Genomic DNA, 18,743 nt, shown 5'->3' with positions numbered 1-18,743 from the left:
GAGAGGGGAGCAAATACGAACGTCGGGACGTTTTGCGTCAACATTAAAGCGCTTTCTTATTTATGCATAATTGTGTTTTGCTATAAAGTATAAGCACGGGAGTTGAGCTCCTCTCACACACACAGGGGGTTGGGTTGCCGTGCCGATTGGCTGCTGTTCATAGACACATACAGTCACGGGCTTGAAACAGAACCAGGGGCAGGTCGACAGCAAGGAAAGCACAGAACAATCATTGAAAATGAAAAGTGCGGCGTCCGCGTCGTAGAGGTGCGTTGTCTTTGAGACGTCGCGCGTCGGATAGGTGCCTCTCTGTGTGAGTGTTACAATGCATGTGTTTGATCTATTTTTACATTAGAGGGGTAGAGTGATGATAGCACGAATGTGTTCTCAGGTTCTCTGGCCTACTACTGCAGCTGCGGCTGGGATTTTCTTCATCCACTTTCACAATTTGGGAAAAGGGGTCATTTGGCGCGGACGAACGGAGAGTTTTTAATATGAATGACTCTGCCCAACGTGTAAATGGTAAGATTTCGTCGGCGTTGCCTTGAACTTGATCTTAATCTTAAATGTGTTTTAAAACAACGAAGTGTTAAACAGTGGGCCGGTGTGAACTCGTGCTGGTGTCTGTTTGAAATAATAACAATGCATTATACATGAATAGCGCGCGTGCTTTTTGTTATCACAGGGGGCACATCGCTGTCAGTTTCACACGCGTGTCAATTGCGCATCGCATCATGTTTCACTTCATGTGAAATGAGTTGGGAAGAGTTCACTGCGCTCTATGTCATATGTGTGCGCGTGTTATTACTGCCGCGCCATGTATGTTCGCATTGCCATCCAACCATACTGCCATCCAACCATACTGCCACTGCTTGAAGTGTTTTGTAGTTTGCAGTACGCTAGAATGTGATGAAAGCAAAGCAGGGCGCCGCTTACCAATTGGTTTTGTTTGCGAAACACGAGGCTTTTAGAGGCGAAGCGTCACTTATTTAACTTCCGTTATAGAAGCTATGCAATAATCCACAGGTTTATATTACACATGTGTATGTTTTTCAGAGAACGGAACACTGTAGTTTAGCCATGTGAGCGCACACTTGGGGGATGCTGCAGAATGTGGCACCTGCCCACAGGTGCATGATGCATTCCTGGTCAGCGTTGGCCTGGTCGTGAACGTAGTCCTTTAAAAGCCACAAGGTTTACGAGACGATGTGCAGATCGAGCTAGTCTGGCTCAGTGTGCCATTAGAAGATGGAAAGCAGTTTGGCTGAGATTGACAGCTGCACGTCTCCGCCCAGTCCTGATTTCAGTCTGGATTCCTCCAGTCCCTTCGCCAACGGACTGCACTTCGAGTCAATTTTGTTTGAAGATGAGGAAGAAGAGGACGCTATGGACACCGAGTCGGAGTCTCTGGTGGGAAGGGCCTCGAGGGGATCTAGAAAGGACCATACAACAAACGCAAGTTCAAAGACAAGATTGGATGTCAAGCTTTGTCCAACTAGAAGCAAAAAATCAAAGGTTGCTGCAACCCGGGACCAAGAAGCCAACTTTGAAGACGTGTCTAAAAGTGATGGTGGGCTTTCCTCTCTTGTGAGTAGCCCTGCTGGGATTATAATGGCAAGTTCTGGTTCAGTTAATTCACACCCCCCACAACTCCCCCTACAAATTACTACCACCACTATATCTCTAGCCATCTTTAAACATAGACAGCATATTAAAAAATAAAAAAAATAGTGTAAATTTGGCCAAAAAGACAGGGACAAATGAAACCGGTTCTATGTTGAGTTTAGATTGAAGCGGCCAGTGATTTAACACAGTGAAATTTAATTCATTAACAGTTTAATATGTTATTGAATGTGTTGGGTCTTTAAAAACAGGTCAAATTTGAGTGGAATAAGCTTTAAAATATCATATTATTTATTTAAAATAAATGTATAGTATTATATTTTTTAAAAGCTTTATGGATTTCCAAAAAATCCAGACCAGCACAAAAACCTCTGCTGTAGGGCTGTCAATAAATGCGATTAAAAGCATCTAGAATAAAAGTTTGTGTTTACATAATATACGTATGTGATATAATGTAATGTAAACATTTAATATTTATATAAAACATTTAAATTATTGGTAAATATAAATAAATACATGTAAATATTTTCTAAATATGTATGTATATGTTTTTATAAATACAAAATTACTATGCACAATACACAGACATATTTTATGTAAAAAGACTCCAGATGCGATTAATCATGGTAAATCATTTGGCAGCCCTACTCTGCAGCAACCGAAATCCAATTTGATACATTCGTAAATATGGAGACCGACCTTTAAACTCTTATGTCTTTTTGTTTAGAGCCTAGATGGGGAGTTCATCTTTGTTAGGCAAAAAAACATTTTAGCATGAAGTGGCATTAAACTTGAGGGGCACGGTGGCTTAGTGGTTAGCACGTTCGCCTCACACCTCCAGGGTTGGGGGTTCGATTCCCGCTTCCGACTTGTGTGTGTGGAGTTTGCATGTTCTCCCCGTGCCTCGGGGGTTTCCTCCGGGTACTCCGGTTTCCTCCCCTGGTCCAAAGACATGCATGCTAGGTTGATTGGCATCTCTGGAAAAATTGTCCGTAGGGTGTGAGTGCGTGAGTGAATGAGTGAGTGTGTGTGCCCTGCGATGGGTTGGCACTCCATCCAGGTGTATCCTGCCTTGATGCCCGATGACTCCTGAGATAGGCACAGCCTCCCCGTGACCCGAGGTAGTTCGGATAAGCGGTAGAAAATGGAATGGAATGGCATTAAACTTAATAAGTAAATAGCCAAATGGAAAAAAGTTTACATATTGAATAACAGTGGCCCCAAAAAGTTTCAATTTCGCACAACACAAAAATACAAAATATTTATATCTTTTATATTTGGATTCTAAATATCACACCACGTGTCATCTGCAAACCAATAATGGTGGAGCTTTTCTCAAAATTTACTTTTTGAAATTTACTTTATCCAAATGGTCCCAAAATCAAGATTATGTTAGTATTTTAATATCTCATTCATCTATTTGTACCAATAATATAGTCATATCCCATATTAATAATAATATTAATATATCTCGTAGGTGAAAAGGTACTAGAATGTTTCTTATGAATTGGATTATTTTTTATCAAAAAATATTTTACTAACCATTTTGTTTGCATTTTGAATTCATCCTAACTTCCTTTATGAACAGACAAAAAAGCAGAAAACCAAAGCTCTGCCACCAGTTAAATATTTGGAGGGTGAAGTTATATGGGCAAAATTTAACCGTAGACCGTGGTGGCCATGTCAGGTGACTGTTGACCCAACAGAGGGAGTTTACCACAGAATTAAAGGTAAATACATGACACCGCAAACATAAATCCTCATGTATTTACTGTGTCAAAAAGCTCAATAGTTCAATGTTTTGTTTGATTGTATTTCAGAGCCACCAGTTAGGCCCAGTCGTCAGTATTTCCTCAAGACATTTGGGGAACCTGAAGAACGAGCATGGGTTGCAGAGCGATCTACTCATATATTTCTGGGTGGATATCAGTTTAACAATCTTCCTTTTGTCAAAGGAACTGGACGACAGAAAGACGACAACCGCAGATACTCTGTAATTTCTGAATCACATGTTAAGTCTCAGTTAAGAGTATATTTTGGTACCTTTAAACCTCCTGTGAAATTGTTACTCTACTGTTACTTTGCAGATACCCAAACGTTTTCTCAACTCTTGGAGTGCTAGCGTGGCTGAGGCTGAAGCGGTTCTTCTAGAGAAGCCAAGGGTGACAACTCCCCGGTCAGAGCTCACCAAAAACATCTCTCATTTAACCACAATGGGAAAAGAAAAAAGGGTGTCTTCGGTGGGATTCATCAACGTTAGCCCTGTCACCAACGGGGCAGTTCTCCAAAAGACCAAAATAACCAAAAAGCTAAAAAAGACTTTATCAACACCCGTCGTCAAAGAGTTGGAATGGAATTATGAGAAGGACAAGGTTGTGGAGCCTTCTGACAGTCCCTACTCTGACATTGATTCGGTTCCTCAGATCCGCAGGTGTCCCAAAAGCAGTGAACGAATATCAAAGCAAAGTGTTGCCAATACACAGGCAAACTCAAATTCAAGTCAACATTCTGTAACAAATGATCTTGAAGTAAAGAAGAACGTTGAGAACCAAGGCGGCCTTTGGTTCAGCAAAGCAGGGAAGAGTCAAGTCAATGGGGCACATGGTCGTGCAGGAATTAAATCCGTTAACTGCTCTTTTGGAAAGGTGTCTTGTAAAATTAAGATGCCAGATTCAGCAAGCGTGAAATCCAAGGACATCACAGGACTAGAGCATTTGTCTGTTGAAGCCAAGAAGGCCCTCGATAGGAGAGTGAAGTGCCTTCCTGCAAGCAGTCGTCTGATGACTAGAGCGCTGAAGGCGATGGAGGAGGCGGAGCACAATAAGACACAGATCTCCAACCAAAATCAAGGGTCGACCTCAAATGTTGAGGCACAGAATTCTTCTGATTTTACAGAAACTGAAAAAATAGGTGCCAAGGAGAAGACAGCAACTACACCAAGCCACGATCTCAAAAAGGATTCAAAAATTGACGCGCATGCTCCGTCATCTTCCGATCTAAGTCTGAAGGATGATAAACATTTAGTAAAATCTGAAGATGAATCCTCTTGGATATCTCCATCAGTTTCAATGAAATTTAAACAAGAGAACCGTGTTTCTGGTCTATCTTCAAGTTCCTCCGCATCGTCTTTGTGCTTAAAAATGGAAGATCTTGAAAACATGAAGGAAATAACCTTTAAGTCACTTGATAAAGATCATAGTGGAAAGTGTTTTAGGCCTGATGTAAACTATAAGTTTAGTACATTCTTAATGGTGCTCAAGGATATGCACGATAGCAGAGAACAAGAAGGAAAACCATTGATAATGGAACCCTTACCCAAAGACCATCTTATTAAAGAGGAACCATCGTTGATTCCCACGAATGACATAAAGGACGAGTCGGACACAACCAACACTGTGTTTTCACAATGTAAACAAACCAAAAACTTCACAGCCAAACAGAAGAAGAGCGGGAGGAAATCTAGACAAAATAAGGCAATGGAGATCCTACAAGGTGGTACCTCTTACAGCGGTGCTATCTCTGAAAATCATCTCACTTCCACAGTTTCTAAAAGTGCTCAGAGCAAAAGCAAAAAAGTTCAATTTCTGGAAAATAGAAAGACAAAAACCAGAGCACCCACTGTGGACACAGTGATGATTCAAAATCCATTTGGTAAAGTAATATCTGAACACCGGCTTTCATCATCAGAACCAGACACCAAGTTTTCTGCAAATGTGCCCAAAAAACGCTGGCAGAAGTTCGACCAATTCAGTGACAGAGAATTACATCTAGATGAAGGGAATCGTACGCAAGAGGCAGGACCATTACCAGAGTTGTCCTCAGAAAATTGTGACATCTTGATAGATGGCACAAACAAGTCAAGTTCGGTAGACCCTGGGAAGGAGAGTAACACAAATGCATCAGAGACTTCTCAAAGCAACAGTCAAATAAACAACATCCCCACAGGTAAGGGAATTCGTGGATAATGTCATCTATAGATAACATGTAGGTTTTCTTTACCTTCATATCGTCTTTTTTCGCAGAACGCAAACGTATTCGAAAACCTAGCAAAAGACTCATCGAATGGACAGAGGAGTATGATCAGTTCTTTTCCACTAAGAAGAGATCAAAAAAGAAACCTCAGTCGTCTACTAAGGTAGTTCCATTTATACTACGCTAATGCTAAGTTGATGCTACGCTAATGCACTTTCCACGATTCAGTCTGGATGTTGGAAGGTTATTTTATATTCTCTTACTCAGTATACCATTCTGATGCGTTTTGTAAACTGCACATAGGTTGAAAAACACAACTGTAGTGATCCATTAGAGAAAGCACCAGGAACCACACAGACACCTCAAACAAGAGAACAAGGTGTGTCGCAATCCGTGCCAGAAGTAGAGACTCCTCCTCCTGAAGAGATGTCCAAAACCACATCCGCAATCGAAGACGCTCCACATGATCAACATGATGAGGCTCAGGTTTTGTCTATAGATACAATGACTCCTCCTCCTGAAACAGCACCATCTCCATGTGCTGAAACTCATAAGGAACAGCTTCATTGTCAAAATGATTTGGCCATTGGTGAGTAGATGTGACCCATTCAGTGTGCTTCATGAAAATGCCGTTTTCTTTACTTTTCATTGGCATTATTACTGTATGGGATACTGTAACGGTATGATAAAGTTGTTGTATTTGGCCTACTGCTGAGTAACAACAGTGCTTATTTTATTTATTCACTGAATATAAATTATTTATGGTTAAAGAACATTTTTATTAATAGTCAGGATAGTCAAAATATTCACTATTTTTCATCATTTTTAATAGGTGGTGGTGTGTGTCTTAGCACAAAGAGACAAAGGAAGCCCACCCAAAAAATTCTGGAAAGTTCACTTGAGGCTGAACCAATTCTCATGCTTAAACGAAAGGTATTCACTCGATTAAACGAACAGCTCACCCAAAAATGAAAAATCTGTCATTTTATACATCAACGTATGATTCTATATTAAAAGAACAGGGCTCTGAATAAGTGAGTAAAATCGAGTGAATTTAAAAGGTTAGTTCACCCAAACTTGTATAAATGTCTTTGTCTGATGAACACAAAGGAGGATATTTGGAAGAATGTCAGTAACCAAACAGATCTCACCCCCCTTCGACTCCCATGGTATAAATGGGGGATGAGATCTGTTTAGTTACTGACATACTGTTGTTGTTCATCAGACAAAGACATTTATACGGGTTTGGAACAACCTGGGTGAACTATCCTTTTAAATTCACTCGATTCTACTCACTTCATACAGAGCCCTGTTGTTTTGTTATAGAATCATACGTTTTTATTTCTTGTTCCTAAAAGACCAATAGAATTCAATATGACTAAATCAATAAATGTCTTTCTTTTGCAACATCTATACGATCAAGGGGAAATATGTTATTATATAAGTCTAGTACAGGGGTTCCCAAACATTCCAGCCCACGACCCCCAAAGTAACAGTGCCAGTTACTCGCGCATAATGACAACACAAAAGAACACACTCTAACATGATATTATTTAGTAATATACTCATTAGGCCTATATTATTTGTTTTATAATATTCACAAAAGTTGACAACAAACAAGATGAAGAGGGATTGGCTTGGGGCGAGTTCATAGGTGTGTGTGCCGATGGAGCTGGAGCGATGCTGGGTAAAAAATGGTATTTAAGTCCTGTGAACGGAAAGTTGCAATCGCGTTGTTACACATTTTCGAGTGAAAAGGAACTTCAAATGAGAAAATTAGTGGGCGTGGCCTGCGTTTTTCACTGCAAATTGATTCGATGTATAAAAACAGCTGTTACACTTTGAAATTGAAACTCACATTATACGTAAAGTTGAAGGGGAGGGGTTAACTGATGCTCCGCCCAAGCCGTCTAATTCACTTCATTTCAGATGGAAAGTCATTTCAGGGCGGAAGTGCATTTTCGGATTTTAACTGAAGATAATGAGGGTACATGAATTTAAAAAAGAAAATGACCCACATTGAGATGCTATTTATTATAAACGCTGCAGTATTTCATGAAAATATATGAATGTCATTTTTTATTTCACTGGTACTTTAAAGCAAGAGCCTTGCAAGTGCCGAGAGCAAAACACTTGACCCAGAACTTAAAAGTATTCTTGAGACCTCAATAAAAACGGTCAACTACATCAATTATTACTGCTTATTTCTGATGGAGCATGGGTCCCAGCTCGCTGACCACCTCACTGATTCTAACTGGTTAACAAGGCTTGCATATTTATCTTGTATATTTGAAAAACTAAATGGACTTAATATGTCGTTGCAAGGTGAAAACACAAGCGTCATGTCACTTAAGGATAAAATCCATGCATTTAAGAGAAAACTTGAACGCTGGAGCGAGCGAGTTGAAATGGGCATGATTGACATGTTCTCTAAGCTTGACGAATTCATAGAGTGTTAACATTGTGAAGAAGTCTATCACTTCCCACCTTGAAGCCCCAAAAATCTACTGGTTTAGCAGCAAAAGAGGGATGCTTGGTTATCAAGTGTCGTAGCATTTTTACAGGCTTCCGTGTGCGAGCAGTTCAGTGCAGACAACACATTGGGGATGCAGTACTTGGTTGACAATAACGCATGTAAATACCGGATAAATTCCTCTCTGTACTTTTGGCACTTGGAATAAGGCTGATTCGAGCTCTGATGGATGTCCTCTTTATGCAAATCGCCTCTTCTTGTACCAGATGTCTATGGCCTTTCTGCGTTGTCTTTGGTCGATATTAACGTTTCATATCGACAAAAAAAAACTAAACTTAAAGCCTTAAAAATTATCTGCGTGGACATAGCCTATGCGAATGTTTAACGTGGTGCTTGACTCAATACATATAACCATGTGTTTGCTCATTAATGTGACGTAGTCACCTCAGGGGTCACGATCGAGGGTCAGGAAATTCGAAAGGCTGATGGCTTTTTATTTGCATGTTTTTATTTTGAACTTGACTAATATTTTTACATCTTGTTACACTTATTGATAAAATAATATGATTATTAATACTATTTCTAATAATTAAAAACAATTGATTTCGGGAAATCATCTCGCGACCCTGTCCTGACCCCTACTTTGGGAACCCCTGGGGTTGTTCACCTAAAATAAAAATGATGTCATCATTTGTTCACCCTCAAGTCATTCATAACCTGCATAAAAATTTCTTCTGTGGAACACAAAACAAGATATTTTGAGATAAGTGATTTCAATTGAAGTCAATAGGGACAAAGCTGTTCTGGGTTACCAACATTGTTTAAAACAAGAAAGAAGGTCATACAGTGTAAATGATGAAAGAATTGTCATTTTTGGGTAAACTGTTCCTTCAAATCTAAATAAAGTTTGGGCATATGCGATATTTAAATTAATAATTGCCATATAAGAATATGAGAGAATCCAGCTAACGTCATTGTCATTCACAGGTGAAGTCACAGAAAACATCTGGACATGCGGCTAACTCAGGTTTGTCAAGCCTTTAAAACTGTTCATCATTTTATTGAAAATATGAGGGAGGGCATGTTATTTTAGAAACATAGCCGACAGTCAGAATGAGTTCAAGGCGATTTAACAAGCATATAAGAAGACACCTGCCCATCACTTACATTAAACTCATCTAAAACGGAGTGCTTAAAGATTGAGACACAGATGGTGCCACACCAGTAGACGTGCTATGTTCATATCTCTGCTTATCCTAAAACTTGAGAATGCACATAGGCTTTGGGTATCTTAACTAGTTGAACATTGTGCTGGCAACCCCAAGATCATGGGATTTATTCCTAGGGAGGAAATAAAAATAATAGATTTCTCGTGCTTGATCATTTGACCGGTTTAATTCAGTCCCACAATTGTTATCTCATAAACTGATAAAAATCTCTTATCATTCGGCAGCAAAAGTAAATTGTTGTTAAAAAGGTTTTATTATAAAGATTTATTTAATATGTTTGTGTGCGTTGTTTGAATGTTTGTGTAAATAAAGGCGTGGGACAACAATCATCAAAAAGTAAGAACAAGCCGTTCGAGTCCATCGACACACCGGCTGCCTCTATCCTTGAAAGTCCTGAGATGGAGACAGTCATTTCCCCGGCTGTGCCTCAGGCAGCTGACCCAGAATCAGTTGAAAATAACTCAGATGCTGTGAATTCACAGGTCAGTAAAAGAATTCTTCCTAAACTTAAAGCTCTATTCAAACAAAAACTAAGTTTTTTTCAGCACCAAACTTACAGTTTGACACTCAGACCTATGTATTTGCAAATCAATTCAGATTTGTTTATAGCGCTTTTTTCCAATGTTTTTTAAAATAAATTACATAAAACAGTAAAAAATTTATATATAGCATAACATATGAAATAGAATACATACCATTATTGCAATTTATATTGTCATCATAGACAATGTTGTAATCAGAGCAAAACAAAGAGGTATTTGACACATAGATTCAACTAATTCAGAAGTATTATTTGTGATTTATTATGTAATAAAAATAGACGCAATGGTGTGTAACATCATATCCTTTTGCCAAAATTGGATGGTTCAAATTGTTTTGTGTATGCTGAGAGCCATGCAGTATTTAATTCACTCACTGGTCTCTTTATTCTGATAATGCAAATATCTGAATGATTTCGAACACAGCAGTCTCTAGAGTTTATACCGAGTGTCAGTTCTGTGGTCAGAGGAACCACCATCATCATCATCATCACCACCAGATGTGAACATGACAGAAATGCAGCAATAACTAAAACAATACAGCCGCGGAAAAAATGAGAGAGCATTAAAAATATAATGTAATTGTATATGTATTGTTTAATGTAAAGTCCAGTGTCTGAATTTTAACAAAATCGATACCTCGGGAGTGAGATTCAGTCATCCAACAACACTGTGAAAGACCGACAGCATGACAATGACAAGTCACATGAAAACTGATAAAAATCCAGGTTATCACATGAAAGAATGATTTCCGCATACCTATAAATAGTGAATTCAGAAAAACTGAAACTCTTTTTTTCTGCGGTTCAACTTTGTAGTGAAAGACACAGAAGACTGCAGGTTAGCCCCTGCTGGCAGATTATTGAACTACACCGTATTGGACCACAAGGCATCTGACATTTATAGTATTAATGAAGAATTGTTTTTAATGGCATAAAATATGTAATGTGACTTCTAAGAACTCCTCAAATGCAGTATTCATTACTTAAACACACAAAACAGATTGCAACAAAGTATACTTTAGACCTTAACTGATCTTATTATATGACATTCAGATGTTTGTTCCCAATGATGGCTTGCCTTCTGAAACGAAAGGTCAATCGCAATCTGATGATCTCTCAGCCACCAAGAGGCTCTCTGGTGAAAAAGATGACGGCACCCTCTTCAAGGGACACGTGTGTCAGGTAGGTTTGTTTTCTGGGGTCACCTGTATTATCGCTAATAAACAAAGTAAGTTGAATGGTCCTTTTTGTTGAAGGTGTGTGAGAAAAAGGGAGATTTGCTTTTGTGCGAGGGTCAATGCTGCGGGGCATTTCACCTACAATGCACTGGGCTGAGCGAGACTCCAGGAGAGACAATTTTGTGTCAGGAGTGCACAACTGGTGGGTCCCGACTTCATCATTTTCTTGTTGACACTATGGAACGTTTTTGGTGTGTGTTGACGTTTATTTCATAAATGTTTTGATAGGCATACACTCCTGCTTTTCCTGTAAGAGCTTAAGTGAGGATGTGAGGCGTTGCATGCTTCCTGAATGTGGGAAGTTTTATCACGGGGAGTGTGTGGCCAACCACGGCCCCACGGTGGCTCTGAACCGGGCCTTCCGCTGCCCTCTTCACGCGTGTCTGTCGTGTTTTATTACCAACCCTACCAACCCATCCACATCTAAAGGTTGGTATCTGAAGGTTTGTGCTGAGATATTTGTCTCAATTAAATCTCGCACAGATTTAAAGGGACAGTTCAGCAATTCAGCAAAAAAATTATTCTGCGTTCAAACCTGAAAATGACTCTTTATTTTGATTCTGCGGTACACAAAGGAAGATATTTTGAGAAGTGTCTCAGTGGTTTTGTGTCTATACGGTGGAAGTCAGTGGGGCTCCATGTTGTTTTGTAACCAACATTCTTCCATAGATCTTCTTTTGTTTTCTCTAGAAGAAAGAAAGTCATACAGGTTTAAACTGACATGAGGGTAAATAAACGATGACAGAATTTTCATTTTTGGATGAACTTTCCCTTTAAGAGCATTTGGCTTGTTTATTCAGAATTTTGACATATTTTGTGTCGCAGGTCAGCTCACTTGCTGCATCAGGTGTCCTGTGGCGTATCATGCAGATGATCAATGCATACCTGCTGGAAGTGTCACGCTGACCGACATCAGTATTGTGTGTCCCAATCACTTCACACCGCGCAAGGGCTGCCGCAACCATGAGCACGTCAACGTCAGCTGGTGCTTCGTCTGCTCTGAAGGTTTGAGTCCAGCCGTGACTGGCAACCATTTCTTATCTAGAATTTTGTAGGTCTATAATAAATAAAAAGGAATAGTTCAGACATGACGGTTGTTTCAAACATGTTTTATTATTCTTCATGGAAAACAAAAATAAAAATGTGGAAGAATTTGTATTATGAAGAAGCTTCAACATTGATAAAGCACAACTTTTTATTCAAAACGTTATCATTTATTCATCCTCATGTTGTTCAAAATCCGTATAAGCCTTTCATCTGTGGAACACAAAAGACAAAAAGACAATATTTTGAGAAATGTTTTAGTGGTTTTGTGTTCATTCCATGGAATTCAATGGAGTGCAATGTTGTTCGGTTACCATCATTCTTCAAAATATCTTCCTTTGTGTCCTGCAAAAGACAGAAAGTCATACAGGGCAAAAATGACATGAGAGTGAGTAAATGATGAAAGGTTGTTTATCTTTGCGTGAACTATCCCTTTACAAGGTCATTTAGAGAAACACTTTTGGTCTCGCTTCTCTTCACAGGTGGAAGTCTACTGTGCTGTGAATCGTGTCCTGCCGCGTTCCACAAAGAATGCTTGAAAATCGACATGCCAGAAGGCAGCTGGTACTGCAACGACTGTCGAGCCGGAAGGAAACCGCACTACAAGGAGGTCGTATGGGTGAAAGTGGGCCGTTACAGGTCAGAACACAAAAAAAATTCTTGCAAACCTTTTTTTTCTCATGTGTCTTTGTTTACAAAAGTTTCTTTAATATGATCGACCAAGCCTTTTTTTTCCTAACTTCTAACCTTTTTATTAAGAAACATCAGCATATCCACGTTTACAGAGTTTGTAGTAAACACAGCAGCCCCTGCTGTTCGAAACAAGTATTGCGATTCATTTAAAGAGTACATAACTAGGGATTTTTAAAGTCCTACTTTGGTTTATGGAGTTTCAAACAACGTTTATGTAAATAGAAGGTGTAAAAATGCTATTGTTTCATAATCATAGGCAGTTTTTCTTTCCTAACTTCTCAATGGATTTATTCCGAGATTAATCTGTCTAATCCCCTCCTTTCCGCTAGCCAAGTCTGATGTGATTGGTCACATGGTCTAGTCTTCTGTGATTGGTGGTTTACGAGCTACGGTGTTTGGGGTAGAAGAGTGAAGTTTTCGCAGGCAAACCTAGCAAAACGTAGGCGGGGACTATAAGCAGTGACGCTAATCCGTGGCGGTTCGCGAATCGGACTAGGGACGACTCTTTGCGTGATTCAGAGTCGACTCCCTTTTATCCAAGCCAATAACTTTGTTATTCATTCACCTTTGGGTTTACAACTTGACAGACTGCTTACTTTCAAACATTACATTACTCGCTGCATGAAATGTCATTTTCATGATCTCATGTTATGTACTCTTTAACGTGTTAGCCTAATTGAATCGTCATATATTATAATTGATTTTCAACCAGCTCACAGTGAATCATTACATCCCTAATAAGAATACCATTATCCTTTATTTGCTCTGTTAGGTGGTGGCCGGCAGAGGTCAGCCATCCAGAAAGCATTCCTGAGAATATCCAGCGCATGAGACATGATGTCGGAGAGTTCCCGGTCCTTTTCTTTGGCTCGAATGATTACCTATGGACCTACCAAGCTCGTGTTTTCCCTTATATGGAGGGCGATGCCAACAATAAAGAGAAAATGGGAAAGGGTGTTGATTCTACATATAAGAAAGGTTAAATTGATTATATGTTTATGTATATCCATGCTCACATGATGTTCAAAGCAAGTGAAATTTCTTAAACTGTGACTCAGCTTTGGATGAAGCTGCAAACAGGTTTAAAGAACTGCAGGCTGAGAAAGAACTACGACAGCTGCAGGAAGACAGACGAAATGACAAGAAACCTCCACCATACAGACATATTAAGGTACCGGCCATAAGTGACAGTTAATGCCACCCGTACATGATTCAATAGCGAGAATCTAAACAAGGCACATCCCACAGGTGAACAAACCAATCGGCAAGGTGCAGATCATCTCGGCAGACCTTTCGGAAATCCCACGATGCAACTGTAAAGCGACGGATGAGAACCCTTGCGGTATAGATTCAGAGTGCATCAACCGCATGCTACTGTACGAGTGCCACCCGCTGGTGTGTCCCGCAGGCGAGCACTGCCTGAACCAATGCTTCTCCAAACGGCAGTGCTGTCAGGTGGAGATCTTCAGGACGCTGTCTCGAGGCTGGGGGCTGCGCTGCATGCACGATATTAAAAAGGTGTGTGATCATATGTTAAAGTTTTGTCTTTAATGTCTTTTGGTTTGATTATCACTTGGTTTTTGAGATTCTGTGTTATAATACTTAAGGGGGACTTTGTCAACGAGTATGTCGGAGAAGTGATAGATGAGGAGGAATGCCGTGCCCGGATTAAGCACGCTCAAGAGAACAATATTGGCAACTTTTATATGCTCACACTGGACAAGGTGAGTTTCTAAGACTTTTCGGATCTTCCGGATGAATGAGCACAGTATAAAGAATATTTCATGAAAAAAATAATATTCTCTCATCATTTATTTATCCACATACCATACCAGTTGTATACTACTTACTTTTTTAAATTCAGCATAATTAAATATATTTATTCATATCGATATAATACAAATATCTGTGTTTTATGTTCTCCAAAAAGCTCATCCATCCATCATTAAAGTAATTCAAATGACATAAACCAAGCGGATCTGAGCTCTAATTTCAAATATGACTACACATCAATAACCTTTTTTCAATCTCATTGGTTCTTGAGCTCCTCCTGATGAAATATCTTGTCTTGAGATGAGGTATGAGTTATCGCCAAATTTTTAATATGCATGTGGGTGAATTATGAAAGAATTTTTTGTAAAAAAAAAATGTAGAATAGATGCACCGATATATCTCCCGATTATCGGTATCTTTTAGCGACCGATATCGATAATTGGGAAATGTATAAGTCAAAAAATGAAATAGTTCAAAAACAGCCTATGATCGGGGACGATGTATCCTGTCAATCAAATGAGGACAAGAAAATACAATCAATTTGTGCTCTGTGTATAGAAAATGTTAAGAAACATCACCAGTTTGATGTTCAATATACATAGTTATTATATTAATTAATAACATTCAGAAAGTTAATAAATATTAAAATATCGGCAGATATCACTCTCACAATCAGGTATCGGTGGTGAAATTAAGGATCAGTGCATCTCTATTTTTTATATTTATTCTGCTAGGATCGAATAATTGATGCCGGGCCAAAGGGAAATGAAGCCCGTTTCATGAACCACAGTTGCCAACCCAACTGCGAGACCCAAAAATGGACAGTCAATGGAGACACCCGTGTTGGGCTCTTTGCTCGTACAGATATCCCCGCTGGTAAGTCGAATCACCTTTCAAAACACATTGGGCTACATGCTTGCATTTAATCTGCTCTGCCAAAAATGAAGTTTTGATTCTTGTCTTTAAAGGCACAGAGTTAACGTTTAACTATAACCTTGAGTGTCTGGGCAACGGGAAGACGGTGTGTAAATGCGGTGCATCTAACTGCAGTGGATTCCTTGGAGTGAGACCAAAAGTAAGAGTCAAACCTCAGAGCTCTATGGGACTGGGTTGCCAGATCTACAGGACAAAATGATCCTATGGCTAATCAAAACTAGCCCAAAACTGCAGAATTGGCAACCCTAATATTTTGGAATATTACAATTTTGGAAATAAACAATTCAGTCACTTAAAAATAATTTACACTGTATTGGTTGTAAGAAAAATTATATTTTATTTGATTATGTTTACAAAAACATAATAGTTATTGTAGCCAAAGCATAATCTTTTAACAATAATACAGTGATTCTTTCTGCATTGATAACTGGATTTTAAAGGAGTAGTTCACTATAAAATAAAAATTTCATGATAATTCACTCTCCCAAGCCGTTCTTGTGTTTATTTCTTCTGTCAAAAACAATTTGAGGAAAGCTTTCCAGGGTTATTATTCATATAATGCAGTTAAACTACTACTTTAAAGGTTAATACATGATCTCTGTCTCTCAGAACAATCCCCCGTCAGACGATAAGGGCCGCAAACTAAAGAAGAAATCCCAAATGAAACGCAAATCCCAGGAAGTGATCAAGGAGCGAGAGGACGAGTGTTTCAGCTGTGGAGATGGGGGACAGATTGTGTCCTGCAAGAGGCCAGGCTGTCCAAAAGTTTACCACGCAGACTGCCTTAATCTCACCAAGAGACCTGCTGGTCTGTCTTCATTCACTGACATTTATTTAATTAACATCTGCAAATTTACCACAAATCACTTTGATGTCACATGTTATTATGTTTCAGGCCGTTGGGAGTGTCCATGGCATCAATGTGACTTGTGCGGTCAGGAGGCGGCCTCCTTCTGCGAGATGTGTCCCAGCTCATACTGCGTGGAACATCGGGACGGCATGTTATTCATATCCAAGCTGGACGGCCGCTTGTCATGCAGCGAACACGACCCCTGCGGCCCCCAGCCTCTCGAGCCCGGTGAGATCCGAGAATTCACAGCTGAAACCGTTACCACGTACTCCATAAACACCAACAACAAATCCACTCTCCCGGACACGGCTCCTGATGTAGCCCCTCAGGTCCTCTGTGACCCCTCCAGCAGTCCGGTGAACATCTCTTTGAACTGTGCATATTCACCCATTTCTTCTTATGGAGAAGATAAAGAAGATCTGGTGGAGGTAGAAGGAGATAGTGAGGGAGAGAAGAACATCAGTCGAGATATCGTGGAGAAATTAGAAATGAAAGAGAAAACTGAAGTTTGAGATTTTTAATATTTATTGAAACTTTAAATGAAGAGTGCACTTAGGAGTTGATCTCTGAAGAAAATGAAGTTGGATTTAACAATTGCACTTTGGAAGAAATGATGAAAATTATTGCATGGATTCGAGCACTATATGAGTAAACAGGAGCCACTTCATAGACAGTTACATCATCGCTAGGCATCATGGGATTGTGCACACTTCAAAAATAATTTCAAGAATTGTGCAACACTAATGAAATTATCTTAAAGCAAAAGTGAAGAGAATGAAAATACAGTATTGAAGTTCTTGAGGGAAAGAAGTATATTGTTTCTGTAACATTTTATTTTACATAGAAAGTCATTTTTGTCTTTTTTTAAAGATGATGTCAAATAGAAAGAAGTATCTTTTATCAAAACATGCTTTTTTGTACATTTGCATTGTGAGTAAATGGGGACTTTTGGAATGATTAGGCTAAATTTTGCTTTGAAGAGTTAGAGTAGTACATTTGGTTAAAAGAGAATAGTTGATAAAGATTAAAATATTATCTCAGTCCAATTACTACATATAATAGTGCCATTTGTTAAATGACGGAAAGACTATTTGTTGAAGCACTTATGTAGAATAATTTCCTTGTTCTGCTTAACACGAAGGAAGATATTCGGAAGAATGTCACTAACCAAACAGATTTAATCTCCCAATCACTCCTATAGTAGGAAATACATACTATGGGAGTCAATGGGAATCTGTTTGGTTACGGACATTCTTCCAAATGTCTTCCTTCGTGTTTAGCAGACCAAATAGATGTATACAGGTTTGGAACAAACAGAGGATGAGTAAATGATGACAGAATTTAAATTTTTGGGAGAACTATCCCTTTAAGTGTACTTCTAATATATTTTAAAGAATATCTAATGTTTCTTTAAATTCATCTTTAGCCAAATTGGCTTAAGCTGGAATTGCCATGATCAATATTCATCTGTTTTGATTTTGTCTATCCGACAAGGAAAACTGTATAATACTAACGTTTTTTTCTGGCTGCACTCAATTCTGCTGTGAATTTAAAGGTTAAGTATCAAATTTAGCACCAAACAGTCCCCAAACACACCCTGCCCACACCATCCCATCATTGTTTGAACAAAGTTTTTGTCCTGCCCCAAAATCACACTGTTGGATAAGCCAAAATGTAACACGTAGGCTGCTCAAACAAACAAGGAGAAGAGTTACGAACACTACTGAGTCAGCACTTCAACTTGCTGCAAAATTAGTTATTTTTGCACTAAACACTTTATGTTTTAATCAATTAAGTTCACATATCTTTCGATTTTGTTAATCGATTGGTCAGAAACATCCCTAACTCACTTGACTGTTCTATACTATTGTATATATTTTTTATACCTTAGATATATAGTAGAAAGTGACATTGTATGAGGCAGGAGGTCAAATCTGACGTGATGTTCAAAAATGTGAACTGACACTGGTCACATTATTATTGACAACAAAGCAAAGTCTTTTATAGCGATTTGTGAAGCTAATTTATATGACGGATGATTTAGGATTGTTATGAAACAGGTCTGCTGGTGTTTCCTGAACTCTTCTATTGAACTGACCGAGTCTTCTGAATAGTGAGCAGAACTGCAATCCTTTTGCTCTACTCGTGTATATTATTGCACTAAATATATGGTTTAACGCTGCTCTGAGTCACACCACGTTCCACTTCAGTTTATTTCAGACAGAATGTCATGCAAAAGGGGAAAAATATCTGCTGCCTTGTTATTAAAGACTGTCATTGTGCTGTAGTGCTTTGTACAGAATAAACAGCATAACAAAATGTGTTTGCTACATTTATTGCTCTCAGTACCTGCATGTACTTCACTTTTTCT

The 18,743-nt window shown here is 39.0% G+C and overlaps 1 protein-coding gene across 3 annotated transcripts; it reads left to right on the top strand.

Annotated features, from left to right (window-relative positions):
• The first annotated feature begins 226 nt into the window (after positions 1-226).
• On the top strand, positions 227-18,743 carry nsd1b (nuclear receptor binding SET domain protein 1b). Of its 3 annotated transcripts, none has more exons than XM_056731386.1 (23): positions 227-313; positions 1,057-1,614; positions 3,212-3,353; positions 3,444-3,616; positions 3,711-5,568; positions 5,646-5,758; positions 5,899-6,184; positions 6,428-6,528; positions 9,056-9,095; positions 9,610-9,779; positions 10,892-11,020; positions 11,095-11,218; positions 11,305-11,505; positions 11,902-12,081; positions 12,603-12,759; positions 13,586-13,791; positions 13,872-13,984; positions 14,062-14,331; positions 14,421-14,537; positions 15,321-15,462; positions 15,555-15,661; positions 16,132-16,330; positions 16,418-18,743. In XM_056731386.1, the coding sequence occupies exons 2-23, from the start codon at positions 1,249-1,251 to the stop codon at positions 16,882-16,884; spliced, it is 5,661 nt and encodes a 1,886-aa protein (XP_056587364.1). In that variant the 5' UTR covers positions 227-313; positions 1,057-1,248; the 3' UTR covers positions 16,885-18,743. The 3 variants fall into 3 exon arrangements, with proteins under 3 accessions (XP_056587364.1, XP_056587365.1, XP_056587363.1); XM_056731387.1 differs by lacking the exon at positions 227-313 and adding an exon at positions 392-522 and having other exon boundaries at positions 1,057-1,587; XM_056731385.1 differs by lacking the exon at positions 227-313 and adding an exon at positions 392-522.

The sequence above is a fragment of the Triplophysa dalaica genome, chromosome 19 (assembly GCF_015846415.1).
Source record: "Triplophysa dalaica isolate WHDGS20190420 chromosome 19, ASM1584641v1, whole genome shotgun sequence".
Taxonomy (NCBI): Eukaryota; Metazoa; Chordata; class Actinopteri; order Cypriniformes; family Nemacheilidae; genus Triplophysa; species Triplophysa dalaica.
Note: the sequence above shows the minus strand (reverse complement) of the source record. Positions and strands in the feature narration are given on the sequence as shown.

Excerpts from the sequence above, each read along its gene's own strand:
- nsd1b (XM_056731386.1), top strand. The coding sequence starts at position 1,249 with ATGGAAAGCAGTTTGGCTGAGATTGACAGCTGCACGTCTCCGCCCAGT. Across the intron at positions 9,096-9,609 it reads TGGACATGCGGCTAACTCAG|GCGTGGGACAACAATCATCA; the intron begins GTTTGTCAAGCC and ends GTGTAAATAAAG. Across the intron at positions 9,780-10,891 it reads CAGATGCTGTGAATTCACAG|ATGTTTGTTCCCAATGATGG; the intron begins GTCAGTAAAAGA and ends TATGACATTCAG.